The 14755-nt window shown below is 52.9% G+C and overlaps 1 protein-coding gene across 1 annotated transcript in view; it reads right to left on the reverse strand.

The window, feature by feature from the left end:
* Slc13a3 (solute carrier family 13 member 3) overlaps positions 1 to 13500 on the reverse strand; it is a 63550-nt gene extending 50050 nt beyond the window's left edge. Inside the window, 1 exon segment of the mRNA NM_022866.2 lies at positions 13362 to 13500. Within this exon segment, the coding sequence (NP_074057.2) occupies positions 13362 to 13472 (111 nt within the window). The 5' untranslated portion in view covers positions 13473 to 13500.
* Between the last annotated feature and the right edge of the window lie 1255 nt (positions 13501 to 14755).

Genomic DNA, 14755 nt, shown 5'->3' on the forward strand with positions numbered 1-14755 from the left:
TGGGGTCTTGGCTCTAAGCTACCCTCTGTTCCCCCTACAAAGAATGTTCTTCCTCCATAACCACAATCACAGAAGCACGTCTGATCTTTGCAGGGATTGTGGCTTTTCTTGTGCTGACCCCACCATTCACTGTGCCCTGCCCGTGAGTGCCTGCATGGCCTGGTTTAAAGCATTCCTTCATCCCTGCAGCTGGTATCTACTGATACCATACCCGATACCTGAGCGCAGAGACAAGCAAAGCCAGACAGAGCTCTGCCTGCACGGACCTTGGGGCTGGAGGGAGGACGGATTATGGACAGCAAACCAGCAATCCACTCCAGCTGGTGAGAAAGAATCCCGATGACAGCTCACCTGGTGGATTGGTTGACTTTCTGAGCCAAGAGTCTTGTGTAGCCCAGGCTGGCCCCAAACTTCCTCTGGAGTCATTAGTGGCCTTGGATTCCTAATCCCCCTGCCTCTTCTTCTCTGGGATCCCAGGCATACAACTCTGTGTACTAGAGCACAAATGTTGCCCCTGCCCCTGCCTGGCAGCCCCTTCCTCAATCTGCTCTTCAGGGTATCCTGGGCTAACCCTTATCCTAGCCTGATTAGGAAGAAGGGCAGAGTTGTCAATTGGTTATTGTCCTTGATTCGGCCAAAGTCATGCCAGGGCTACTCTGACATACTCTGCACGCAGGATCTGGCCTTCCCACAGGAAGCATTGTAACCCCTTAACTGAAGAAAACCCGACTTCTGAGCTTAGGCCGCACCTCGCCAGCCACAGAGATTAAAGTCTTCAGACGAAGCATGCAGGGGGAGGGGAGAAAATGCCGTGTCAGGAGGTTAATTTTTGAGCTGGGGAATGATTTCCAGGCAGCCCCAGGTGACTTTTCCCCCTTGCTCCAGGCTGGCCCCTCTGCCCGTGAAGGAAGAGAAGGAAATGGCCAAGGGCGGGAGATTACGGGACACTGAACCCCACTAAGATCTCCTTTCCCCTCACCAGCTTCCCCCTAGGCCACAGCAGGGACCTCTGTCAGGGTGTGTGTGGACAGTGACCGGGGTGGTGGTAGAGAGCCGGGCAAGCCTTGGGGACCAGCTGCCCATGGTGGCACCTGCTTCTTTGGGGCTTCCTTAGGCTCTGGGAAGGCACAGCCACTGGGAGGCCCTCAACTTGGGGCTCCAGCAGGGAAGGAGCCAACACAGGGTTTGAAGTGTCAGGCTGAGGTGCTCTGACTGTGGGGTGGAACCTTGGCCGAACCTGAGCCTGTTTGCAAACAGATGGGTAGGAATAAGGACATCTTACTTCCATACAGAGGAGTCTGCCGGGAAGACAGGTACTCCCCCATGAAGCAAGTGTGGGACCGTGGAGACAGCTGTAGGTGTGGAACTGAGACAGAGAGTGAGACACAGGAACCTGAGCTTATAGGGTGGTATCCAGTGCCATGGTGCCTGGGTTCAAATCTTGCCTCTGTTACTTAACTCTTTCCTAAAGAATTTCGACCTCCTGGCTCCACTGTTGTAAGCCGAGCATAGCCCAGAGTCAGCGACCTTTGCACATTACAAATGTGGCACCACTTCCTACAGAATGGCCCTGGCTCTGGGTTTGCATTTCTTGCCTTTTGCACTGCATTTTCCCAACCCGGTGGACCACACCTACAGTTCCAATACTCTGGGGCTGAAGCAGTAAGGTGCCAAGTTTGAGGCCAGCCTAGGCTATGTAATGAGACTCCTGTCTGAAACAAAGCCAAACAAAAGAAGGCCTCAGGCTTTTCCTTCAGAGATCCCCAAGAGACATGGGGTCTTTTCTGAGGGGTGATGGTGACAGCCATTCAGACACAGGGACTGAGGGGGAAGGGAGTTTGGCCCTTCATTGGCCTGGGGACAGGTCCTAGCCTAGGAACACAAACAAGAACGTAATGGAAACGTGGTCCACAAAGCCAAGAAGCATGCTAGACAGAGGCTTCCACTTGTAAACAAGGGGCCTGTGAAGGCCTCAGAGGCCCAGAGACAAGGCCAGGAGGCTTCACTCAGCCCTAGGCACAGACTCTGTGCCACAGCTCCCAGCCTTCAAGAGCTTTGGGGCAAGCATTTGTCCCTTCTGAGCCTCCCCGTGTCTGTCTATGAATGAGAGTATGCAGGAAGCTGCTGTCAGAGTACCAGCAACTGGGTAGTCTACGCGGGTTCTCAATCTCTGACTTAGAGGACCCCAGAAAGCAGCTAGGCCTCGCTGGGATCGCAACAGGGGAGCCTGGAGGGGGGCTGCAGAGCTGATTTTGCGGATGGTGCCCCTGCCCCCACCCAGCACAACGCTGACCCCTAGACTCATTAACAGATGTCCTGACAAGTTAAAGCTCCCAGAGCCATTCATTAAAAGTACTCCGGGGGCATCTCACACTCTCCGGCTGCCCAGGCTTCACTAATCATTCACAAGCCGGCAGGCAGGCAGGCTCCACTCAGGAATGGCCCCAGATCAGGAGCCCCCAGCAGCCTGACTCAACCCTAGAGCACACTTCTGTGTCCCTCTGGGAAAAGAAGCTGACTCACTATATGACCTTGGGCAGTTCCTCCCCTGGTTGTGCCTTAGTCTCCCCAACTGTCCTGCAATTCCGTCCACTCTAAACATGGGACCAGAAGAGGCATCTACATTTGGCAGCCCGAACCTGTCAGGAGACCTTCTCTGGCCTGGGTGGAACCCTGCCTAAGGTATTGGTTGGATGAGGTTCAAATCCATCTAGACTGTCCTATTCTGTTACTGGGGTTCCAGTGGGTCGGAGGCAGAAAGGCTAGATGATCAAACTCATCCTCAGCTACATAGGAAGTTCGAGACTAGCCTGGGATACATGGGACCCTATCTCAGACAACCTCTCCTACTCATAAACCCCCCTCCCCTTCTAGGGCCCTGGGCTTTGAGCCAAAGAAAAGAAGGACAAGGGGCTAGCCACTGAGGTTTTTCTCAGCAAGACAGCTCTTTGACCTTCCAGACACCCCACTAGGGCAGACGAGCCTTATTCCAGCTTAGAGGGAAATAAAGGGGTGGCCTCAAGAACCCAGGGCCTTAGCAAAGAGAAGAGGAAAGGCCAGAGGGTTCAGGGAGGATGAGTCCCAGGTTCCATTAAAGCCCCCTCCAGGACGCCAGGCACTGGCTTAGTGGGACTCAAATATCCAGACTAGTCCTCAGTACCACAGATGGCGGCCCAGGCACCTCTAATGCGCCTTGCTCTTTCGGATTCTTAACACAAACCAAGCTTCCCCTCATCCCTGCGAGCTCCTTCCCAGCAGTCTTTTCATTTCATGTAGGAGGAAACTACAGCATAGGGAAACTGAGGCACTTTCCCAAATTCAAACATCCAGAAAACAGAAGAACAGGATTGCCACGAACCACCATGCCACCTGCTGCTGGAGCCCATATCTACCCTGGAAGTGATTCTACAGGGCCGGAAATGATTCTACAGGATGCACCAGTTCATGGGAGGCAGGGTCCTGCTCAGTCCACAGTACAACACCTTCAGCAGAAAAGGTTCAACGTGCCCTTTCATTTCCTTTCCGGATGGCAGCAGGATCAGCAGAGGTGTCTACACGTTCCCTCATGCTAAAGGGGAGACTGAGGCATGGAGGGCTAGGCCAGAGACAGCATACAGGGTGATTATCACAGCCATGACAGCACAGTCAAGTAGCTGGGCTGGATTCAACCCCAGCCAGGGGCTCTGGAATCTGTCCTCAGTTCGACTGTGTGAATCCTGGAAAGATGGGTCCATTATGTTGATGAGCAGACTAAGGCTCAGAGTAGTGTTTCTTATCCATTACCTGGAGGTACGGTTTCAATCTAGCTCTAGATGGCTGCACTGGAAGATGCTGTGAAAGGGGGATTTGTGCTGGACAGGGCAGGGACACAGAAGACTCCTGCCCCGGGGAATGATTGACACTCCAAGCTAGGACTCTGGAAGTCTCTGGGGTTCTCCAGAAGCAAGGTATTATGAAGACCAGAACTGACATAGGTAGGCAGTCAGAGGTGGAGAAGGGAGCTTAGGCTTGGCAGTTGGGTTTAAGTGCCGGGTTTTAAGCCAGCTGTATAATGTGGAACATCTCTGTACCTTAGATGGCCATGTCTGCTGATGAGTGCAGGGTGGCCCCAGTGCCTGCCCGGAGCCCTGGGGGAACAGCCCTGCCACACATGTTAGTTCTTTGATCTCCTAGGAAGTCTAGCTTTGTCATTAGGAAAACGGCCTAGTGGGAGTAGCAGGCCTTGGGTGACTCATGGCCCAGAGGATCATGGGAAGGGAAGGGCTGTGAAGTAGAGCCATCCCAGCACTCCTTGCCCTGATCATCTCCAGGCTCAAGCCCTCTGCCTTCTGGGTTCCTGGGAGCTAGATGGTGCCTCCCTTGAAGTGGAGTAGAAAACAAAGGAAAGCCTGTTCCACCTTCTACCACCCAGCTATGCTCTCTCTCTCTCTCTCTCTCTCTCTCTCTCTCTCTCTCTCTCTCTCTCCCTCCCTCCCTCCCTGTCCTCCCTCTCTCCCCACTCCCTCCTCCTTCTCCCTCTCCCTCTCCTGAAAGCTGTTAGTTGTTGGTCTGGGGAGCTAGGGGTAAAAGGATGGGAGCTTTCTCCACTCCCTTTAACTCCTTCCCCTTTGTGGAACCAGAAGCAACCAAGAAAATCTCTCAGGCACTGAGACAGGCACTCAAGAGAAACCATAGTGGCCTCCTGAGCCACTACCCACTCTGTTGGTGACTTCTGGGCCTGAACCTGCATTCAGCTCTGCTGACCCTCCAAGCAGAGCCACCCAGGGAGGAAGTGCCCATAGAACCCTTTCTGCTGAGGGTCATCCTCTCATTTCCTCTACCAGACCCTCCCAGTGTGAGGAGTCAAAGGCACCGACTGCAGAGGGCTTTACCCAGCATTGCACATAGGGCGGCCGAACCCACCTCGGAGGCCTGAAGCCCGTGGGTATAGACCATGAGCTTCAGCCACAGCTCTATCTTATGTTGACCGTACCTGTGGACAGAGGAGGTGCTGAACTTGCCCTGTGTCTCAGTTTACCCATTTCTGAACAGAGCTGCCGTGGCGAGTGAGGGAGGCTAAAGAGTAGCTTGGGGTCTTGGCGTGTGATGTGTCCCCAAAAGATAGTGGTCTCGTTCTCCCCACCCACACTTCTCCAGGAAGACAGTGACCCCCCCACCCCCAGTTCTTCATGAGTGACACTGAGCTGCTGTAAACCGAGGCTGTGACTCAGAGCTTTAATAGAGGAATCCACAGACCCGAGGCTGGCACAGGTGACCTTGCAGCAGTTGTGTGGCACTGAGGTGACAAGGGACAGCTGAGGTAGGCTGAGGGGGAAATGTTCCCTGTGTCACATGTTGCCCAGGCAGGGCCACATTCCCTACATATTATCTCTCCTGTGCTCTTGGAGGAAGAAACTAGGGAAGACATCCCATTCCAAGTAGGTCCCCCCATTGAGGATGTAGCTTGGCCCGTTGCATCTATTGTAATGCTGACTTCTGTACCTGAAGGTCTAGGCCTAGGAGTGAATTCTCACGTTTATCAGCCTTTGCCGTGCAAGCCTTGTTCCTTAATTTAAAACTCTTGTAGTTGGGTCTGTATTGTAACACTAAATGCTGGCCCTTGTTGCCTCAGGAATGAGAAGATCCTCACATACACCAAGTGATGCTATGAAACTTTGCCCTTCAAGTTATCCCCGACTGGTCAACAAAGATGCCTAAAGCCTGTGTCTGAGCAGAAAAGAGATAGGTAGGGCTTCAGTTTGGGAGCTTGGGGGCTGAGGCAGGAGACTACAAGAGAGGAGAGAGAGGGTGAAGAGAGAGGAAAGAGGCCATAGTGTAGGTGAGTCATGACAACATGGCCATGAGGGATGGCTAATTGGAGTTAAGAGTGGCCCAGAAGGGACATGTCGAGTTATAACTCGGGGGTATTGATAGAGAAGTAGATTCTAATAGCTTAGAGGGTAGACATCTGCCCAGCTGTAGTACTTTATAGGCCTACTATAAATGAATATAAACGTTTTCATGTCCTTTATCTGGGAACTGAATGATCGAAGGTGAGGTAGAAAGCCCTGACTGAGTTTAAATATTTACTACAAAGGAAGAAACTGGGAAAATATCCCTTTCAAAGACAGATCCCCTCCAAACGTTAGCACCTGTGAGCAAAGATGAGAGAGACCTCCATAGTGCAAACTGTCCAGTCACCGAGAAAGGAATCACAGAAGATGCTAGAGAATGGGAAGACGACCCAGGCACCTGGATTGGCAGAATTTATATTGTAGAAATGGCTATGCTAATAAAGCTTATGTGTAGATGGAAACACGCATCACAAAATTCTGATGTCACATCTCACCGATCTAGAAACACACATACACACACCCAAAATTTGTATAGAACCACAAACAGCCAAAGCAGGCCTAAGGGGTGGACATGGCTGGAAGGTCTACCACACCTTTACTACAGAGCGACAGTGATAAAGACTTCCTGGTGCTACATGAGATCAGACAGGGACCGGGACAGAATTAGGAACACGGAAATAAACCTACTAAGCTACGATGCCTGCTTTTTGACAAAGAAGGTAAAACCATACATTGGGAAAAGGATAGCCTGTTCGACCAGGGGTGACAAAACTAGGCATCCACCTGCGGGAGACAGAAATTAGATTCGTATCTTTCACCTTGCCTCAAAATCAATTTGAGGTGGATTAAAGACCTTGATTTTAAGTTCTGAATGCTGAAACTTCTAGACACTAGCCAAGGGAAACCTTCTCAAAGCAGCAGAGTCAGCAAGAAGTTTCTGACCAGAGCACCTGCAGTCTGCGAGCCAGCCCCAAGTAGCCATAGCTGGGACTCTGTGGAAATAACAGTCAGTTCAGAGAAGGAAACAACACAGGGAGTTTCCTGGAATAGGCTGCCATCTTTACCAGCTTTGCTCCAGACAGGCTAACATCAGAATTTACAAAGAATTGCAGAAATTAAATAGTAAGGAAACAGAATTGCCAACCAGCGAGAATGGGCAAAGAAACTGAATAGACAGATTTTTAAAAAAAGAAAAGAAAAAAGAAACTGCCATGAATAGCCAATCCCTAATTTTATAAGTGTTCAATATCCCTATCCATCAGCCAAATGCAAATGGCAGGAATGGGGTTTTCTGGGTTTTCCCCAGGAGCAGAATAGCTGTCTAATGTTCATTCTTTTTAAAATGCCTTTGAGGAACTTCCAAACATGTTTCTACGATGGGCCTATGAATTTGTACACCCATCAGCAGTAGATAAATGTTCCTCTTTCACCCTCTCCAACACTTTCGCCAGATTTCTTTAATATTTTTAATATTTATTTATGCAATTGTAGTGAGCACTCTTAACCACTGAGGCAGCTCTCCAGCCCACAGGTTGTCAGATTTCCTGATGATAGCCGTCGTGACTGGAGTGAGGCCTACCTCAAAGTAGTTTTAACTTGCCACCAACTATCCAGGGAAGTTCAGTGGGATGCCTGGTGCTTTGTGTGCTACACACACATGCACATGCGTGCACATGCACACACATGCACACACACCACACACAAGCACATACACACATACACACAGGTGCACACACACAAACAGGTGTGTGTGTACACAAATAGACATGCTCACACAGACACACACACTAGACAGACAGACATTCAGACAGACACACACACACACACACACACACACACACACACACACACACACACACACACTGGAGCTGCCCTGAACATCTCTGAGCTGGCATGTGAATCCTGAGCTGTAGTTCTTTTTTTGTTTGTTTTTTTGTTTTTCAAGACAGGGTTTCTGCCTGGCTATTCTGAAACTCACTCTGTAGACCAGGCTGGCCTCAAACTCACAGATCTGCCTCCACCTCAGCCTTGAGTGCTGGGATTAAAGTCATGTGCCACCCCCACTACTCTGTGCTGTGGCTCTTAAAGGACTTCTGGGGAATGGGAAAAGATCCCTCCCTGCAGCCTCCAGGGTGCTTGCATTTCCCTGCAAAGGAAGCCTGACACACTGAACACAGAGGCCCCTCTCAGCCCTGTGAATTAAGGCCTCCTCAGGAAACTGTGGGTCCCCACTGGTCTGGGTGGCAAGGGTATGGTGGCCTGGAGGGGCCTTCTCCAGTGTCTTTATCTTTTGGGCTGCTGCCGCACCTGATGTGGGTTTCTGAGACACAGGCCACAGACACTGGACCCTCACTCTGCCTTTACCAGGCACCTGTGGAGCACCAGGCGTTTCCTTTTCCTAGCAAGTGGGTCTCACAGAGCCACTTGGCTGAGGAGGAAAACAGCCAAGAGGATGAGCGGCCACGTGTGTCTCCTCCCAAGACCCTGGTGCACCTGCATGGGAGGCAGCAGCTTGGCACTGGTCTGTGGACTGTGTCTTCAGAGTCTGGGGGTATCAGAACCCCCAGCTCATCAGTGTAGAGGGCACCGTCCTGTAGGGCTGGGTCAGGACACTCGATCTAGCTCCCTGCCGAGCCACCGGGAACCATGCCGGCCTGTTTACACACCTGGCAGAAGTGGGAGGCTGGTCAGGCCTCAGAGGACTATGGCTGAGGCCCAGAGCTAGGGGTGCCCATAAGGGATGAGCAGCCGGCCACCTAGCCAGGAGGACTCTTAGGATGTTCTGGGGGTCCCTGTGGGAAGACCAGGATGGCTTCCCTCTGTCTCCTGACCTCAGTCTCCCAGCTAAAGAATCAGAGGCTGCTGTTCTCTGCTCAAATGTGCCACAGTTCAGAGGTGACCAGGGGTTTTAAGAGGCATACACACTCTGAAACCAGGGCCTGTGTTTAAACCCAAGCCTGCCCACTCTGCTGTTGCCAAGTGTCCCTCATGTCTCAGGCTAAGTTCTAGACCTTAGGGATACAGGGGGAACTGTAGCAAACAAGGCTTTGCCCTGATGTTGCCCACAGCCCAGAGTGAGGTGTGGGTACTGAATAAAACAACAGACTGTGCACGGCGCTGTGCAGACAATGAAGTGGTGTAGCCTTAGAGAGGTTCTATGGGGTGAGAGGAACAAGATCTTTAAAGTGGTCATCCAGGAGGACTCCTCGGAGGCGGTGCCCTTGGGCCTAAGCCGTCAATAACCACAGCCTTCCAGCTGCAGCTGATTAGGGCAAGAGAGTTCCAGAGGCAATGCAGGTGCCGAGGTCCTGAGGCAGACACAGCAGGGCAGGTGTGAAGCCGGCTTGTAAGCCGGAAGAGAGCAAAGAAGTGAGGGCAGGAGAGAGTTCTGATTGCTATCTTCTAGTTTCGTCGATTCCTAGAGAGAAGCCTACACCATCGCTCGCCCAGTAAAGTCACCACTGCCAAGCTCACTCCAGCCATCTGCTCCGAGGGACTCCACTTCAAGCTGCTATTCGCCTCCCCAAATCACCCAGGGCCAGACACCATCTGGGGACAGCCCTGAGTCCCAGAGCTCACTGAGATCTGACCAGCGGTCAGTCTTGACCTGCAGCCCTGTCCCAGCTTTCATCCCTCCATGCCTCTGCCTCCTGCAGGCCCTGGGCTTCCTGGGTACTTACTGCATGGCAGCCTGCTCCTGTTTCCAGGCACCTTGAGTGTGAGGACCTTATTCCTCCATGACAGTCACCCTGTGGCTAAGAGCTCACTGACCAATCCCAGCACCACGAGGAGAGGTGGTGGGCAGGTGACAGACAGTGCAGGGCAGGACTGGACCTGGAAGTGACTTGAGGCCTCTGCAAATGTCCAAGTTGCTCTGCTGCCTTGGGCCCAGGAGGCTGCCTTGCCCAGTATCGTATGACCGGTTCCATTGAATATAATGTGCCACGCACGTAGTAGGCTCTCAGCCAGACTCAGAGTACGTTTTCAGCTAGCGTGGCTTCTGTCTGTTCCTGCCCTCTGGGGTCAGGGTTCCCTGAAGCTTAGGGTGGGGTAGAGGGAGGCCCAATTTCCTGCCTCTCCTAGAACAGCCAGCAGTGTCCTGCCCTCCTCCCCACCCCTACTCCATCCAGGCCAGAAACGATCCACAGGGCAGATGCCTTCTGGCTTGCCAGGCTGACCCTAGGTAAAAGCTTGTCTGTCCCTGTCACCCAAACACTATGGTAAACAAGGCAAAAGACCTGGGGACAAGCAAGACTTTGGTCTCAGCCCAGGAAGCATCCTACGACAGTCATCCACCAGAACTCACAGAGCTGGGTCTGATCCGCATGGGGTGTGCAGAGAGGACCATGGGAGCTCCTCACTAGGGTCACGGGAGGATTTGTGAGAAGCGCACCGCTAGAGCTTGGCTGGCGACCAGCATTCCTTTGTTCTCTTATGCAACATGGACTTGCTGAGTGTCTACTACACAACAGGCCCTATGCTGGCCGAAGACACCGAGGTAGGGACAGAGAACCCTGCCCTCCTGGAGCTGACCTCACTCCAGGGAATGTGGATGGCATGCCGACAGATACATCGCTTAATATGTGACGGATTGCCGGCTGGTGATAAAGGTTGTCGGGGGAAAGGGACAGAGAAGACAGTAGGGTGTAGAGATCTTTCATTTTCCCTTTTAGACGGTAGACCTGAAGGTGGTGGTGGGCAAGGCCTTGGAGGTGATGTGAACCACATAGGTAAACCGAGGAACCCACCCTTGCATGGACAGGCACTGGGGTGGTGCTCAGGAGCTGTGTGCTGTCAGGAACATGACTCGTCTTCTCTGTCTCCATCTCCTCATCGGATGAGGACGGCCACCATACTTCCTTCTTAAGACCACTGTGGGGGTGAAATGAGCTGAGGTGTGATAGCCAAGCTCGGGGTGGGGAAGGGGCAAGGCGCTGGTCGTTGTAATGGCAACAACTGCCCAAGCCCTGTGTTGCCCTTTGCTTTGTCAGAATGCACAGCCTTTGGGATGGGGAGCCGTTGCTTACCAAGGAGGAAAGAGGGGCTCAGAAACTCAGCCTTCAAGCCCAGAGACAGCCCCCCCATTCCCTCATCTTAGGGCCCCTGTTCATCCATCACTAAGGGTCTCCGAGCCTCAGTTTTCCTTATCTGACAATGTGAGCGCTACCATTCTTCAATATTGAGTTAAAAGGTCACAAAGCCCCCACGTGTCCATGGTTATTGTATCATGGGACCCCCCCCCAAAATAACCAGACAGCATCTCAGCTATGTTGAGAGAGCAGCCCAGAGGAACTGGTGACTTGTCTGGATCACAGAGAAGGCCTGTGGGGGTGAGAATCCAGTCCTGATCTCAAATCCCCACAAACGGGGAAAGTAAAGCCTTCTTGTGGCCACCCACTGGCAAGAGGACGAGCCAAACAAAAAAAAAAAAAAAGGGTAACGCTGGACTTGCAGATGAACTACCACCCCCTAAAAAGATCACTGCCCCCCACCCCAGGTCAAGCCTTTCCAGAGGACACCTATGGGCAAATTCAGAAGCAGGGGGCTTCCGTAGGAGGATCCAACTGCTCCCTAAGATTCAATCCAGCCCCAACTGCAGCTTGCTCAGTGCACCACCTGTGCATCATTCTGTAGTTGTCCCACCTGCAACGTCCCCAGCCACCCTTCCTCAGAGCAGCCTCAGAGTCACCCGGTGGTGAAGAACTCAGTGGCCAGGGGGCAGACCAACTGTTTGTTCCTTGTGGAATCAGAGGGAGGGAAGCCGTCCTGCAAGCAGACAGGCTGGTATGAACTTGAAAGCATGTTCCCGAGATCCCAGCCACACCCACTAGCCATCCCGGCCACTCATGCCCTTCCATCTCCAGAGACAGTCTTTGGTGGAAAACAGCTCCTGACTCCTATTCAGAGTTGCTGGCAACCCTGGGGTGATGGAAAAAGATCCCCTGAGGACTGGGACTTCTAGGCTTGGCTTGTACTTTCCCTCCCAGCTCATACCTTGAATCACAGTATATGCTAGGAGCCACCTTTCCACAATGAACCAGCTCCTTCTGGACTAGTGACTCACAGAACATCAGACAGAGCATGTGGCCTAGAGGGAATCACTGAGATAGAAAGCCAGGGCTGCACCGGGGTAGCCCTCATTACTCCTCATAACATACCAAATGGCAGATGCCCTGGTCCTCCGAGTTTCTCCCCCTGTCTGGTACCTGCCACTCTCAAGGATTTCCAGGCCATGTTTGTCCAATGCCACATGTTTAGTGACCATGGCATATGGTTCCTATGCATCCACTGTCTCTATCCAGACTTCCGTGGGCCACAAGACCAATGTCCTGGCTTGACCTTCTACCTTTTCCCCCCAAGCCCATCACACTGGCTCCAACCAACTTCAGCACCGATTCCCAAAGGCAAAGAGACGACCATCTCATTTTAAAGTCAAGGAAAGTGAGACCTGGAAAAGGAAGGGAGCCTGGGAGCCCCCAGGCCAGTGATTCACTCAGGGCCCCAACGGCCTTGGCGAGGGTGACCTACTACTTCTGAGGTCATTTCTTTGCTCTCTTCAATGTCAACAGAGTCTGATGGGCTAGATAACTGAGCACTAAAGGACTCGCTGTGCATGGCCAGCCTGGGGTCACCACTCCTTGTCAGGCACACAGGAGGCTTTCTGCGGCAGGCAGCTCTCTGGGGCTCGGCTGCCCGCTCTTGGGTGTCACATATTAAGTGACACCACTACCTCTCCTTTATTTTGTGAGCATTGGCTAGCTCACTCAGTACTGTAGGGGTATGGCCAAGCCCATTCTGGAAGAAGCCACTTAGTGTGACAGGCCTCATGCCCTTCTGGGACTCCTGATGGGCTAAGCACAGGTGCTGGAGTCCCTAGGAACTCACGCCAGCCTTCTCTCTGACAGCACTGGACTCTGGAAACAGCAAAGGCTCTCAGATGTGAGCACCCCGGGGGAGAGGGGTTCCCATCGGGAGTCAACCATGAGAGTGTCCCCTGCTGTCTCCAAGCCTTAGTTGTCCCAGTTTGAGTGAAGAGAGGGTGCTCTGAAGGGAATTTTTTTCAGAGGTGACACAGGACAGGTGACACTTCCTCTAGGACGTGCTCAGGAAGGTGTAGTTTTCCAAACATTGAACAACTGCTACAGAGCAAAAGCAGCTAGCACACATTAGGCGCTCACTACATACCAGGCTTAGTTCTAAGACACCGACATATATTGACTCCTTTATATTCACGATGAGCCTATGTTGCCTTATCACATTCCCTCTTTCTGGGTAGGGGCACATAAACCAAAGTTCAGAGAGGTTAAGTGACCAACGACAGGTCACACAGTTGTCCTTCGCAAAGACCGTGAAGGGCTATACCCCAGTAGCACCAAGCAAGCGGTCAGAGCGCAAACTTTAGAAGTGGGGAAGAGTCGCAGGAGAGGCAGACCAGAGAGAGTCAAGAAAGGGAGAAGGGGAGCCAGCGGGTGCTCCTAGAGGGAGGCAGGCTCAAGGCGGGAGGGTCTCGACCCGGGGCCACCGTACCTTGGGCGGCAGGGCGAAGAGAATGGGCAGCAGAGCCAGCGGCACCAGCAGCAGCACCAGCAGGCGCCGCGCGCTCCACACCTTCTTGGCCAGCGCCGCCAGCGCCGCCATCCGCGCGATCGCCGGAGACCGGGCGGCCCGACTGCCCCTCAGCGGCCGGCCAGCAAGGACCTAAATCCCGAGGGGCGGGGAGGAGCCACGTGGAACCGCCCCGGCCGCGCCTCCTGGGCCGGGGAGAGTCCAGGGCAAGGAGTAGGGAAGCCCCCACTCCTCTCCGAGTACCCCCTCCCCGCCCTCGGGCCCCACTCTGGACTCACGTGGGATTTGAGGCAAAGCCCAGATGGGGCTAAAGGCCTCAGCATTGTCACCCCAGTTCAGACCCTGTAGGGACAGACCACGCTGCTGTGACCTCTAGTGAACGTGGTTGCAGCCTGTTCCAGACTTGGAGGTTGGTGGGGGAGTTTGAATGAGATAGAACTTCGTGCAAAGAGCCCAGTCACCTGTGGGTAGGAGTTTTCCCTTCCTAGTGACAGATGCCACTACCTGTTTGATTGTGTTGGGACAGGGTGTCATTTAGCCCAAGCTGGCCTGTATCTATGTAGCTGAGGACGACCTTTAACTCCCATCTTCCTGCCTCTACTTTCTGAGCGTTGGTATTATGGAAGTGTGCCGACGCCCCCGGTTTCATATGGGCAGCTGCTAGGTCAGCTTATAATCCAACCTCCACTATTTTAAGAAAACAGGGACTCTCCGCTCTTACACTGCACTTTTTACATTCCCGCCAGCATCCGGTGCCAGCCTGGCTTCTCCACACCCTCCATGAACTGCTGAGCAGCGATGGATCAGCCGGACTCTTCTGTTTCCCAGAGAGGCCGGGAAGGAGCCCAAGACCTTGGCCATGCAAAGCATGAGGCACGAAGCCTGACTCTGCGTTCTGCCCTGAGTGGGTCCTCCACCCTCGTTGGGAGTGTGACAAGTTTCCACAGTGGCTACTCATCCTGGCTACTGGGTCCTGACTGGTTTCTGTGGAGAAAGGGCCTTGTTGGGAGGTTTCTTGCTTTTTGACATTTTTTTTGTGGGGGATTTTGGCCCAGGACATGGCATACACACAGCTTGTAATCTATAGGCACTGCCATCTTACCAGTTCTGTAAAACATAAAAGCCTCGTTGACCCATGTGTCCCTTTTGCTGTGTGTCCATTCCTGACACTGCTGTTGCTCTGCAAACATTCGGAATCATGGCCACGCTACGGTCTTTGTCTCAACTTCAGACGTAGGAAACCCAAGATCTTGTTAACATGGCTGACTTCAGTACAGCCACAGTAATTTAATACCCTCTCAAACAAGACGGAATCCGATGACCAACGCGGTCTTCCCACAACGCGTGCCCACACT

Source organism: Rattus norvegicus, chromosome 3, assembly GCF_021556685.1.
Source record: "Rattus norvegicus strain SHRSP/BbbUtx chromosome 3, alternate assembly SHRSP_T2T, whole genome shotgun sequence".
NCBI lineage: Eukaryota > Metazoa > Chordata > Mammalia > Rodentia > Muridae > Rattus > Rattus norvegicus.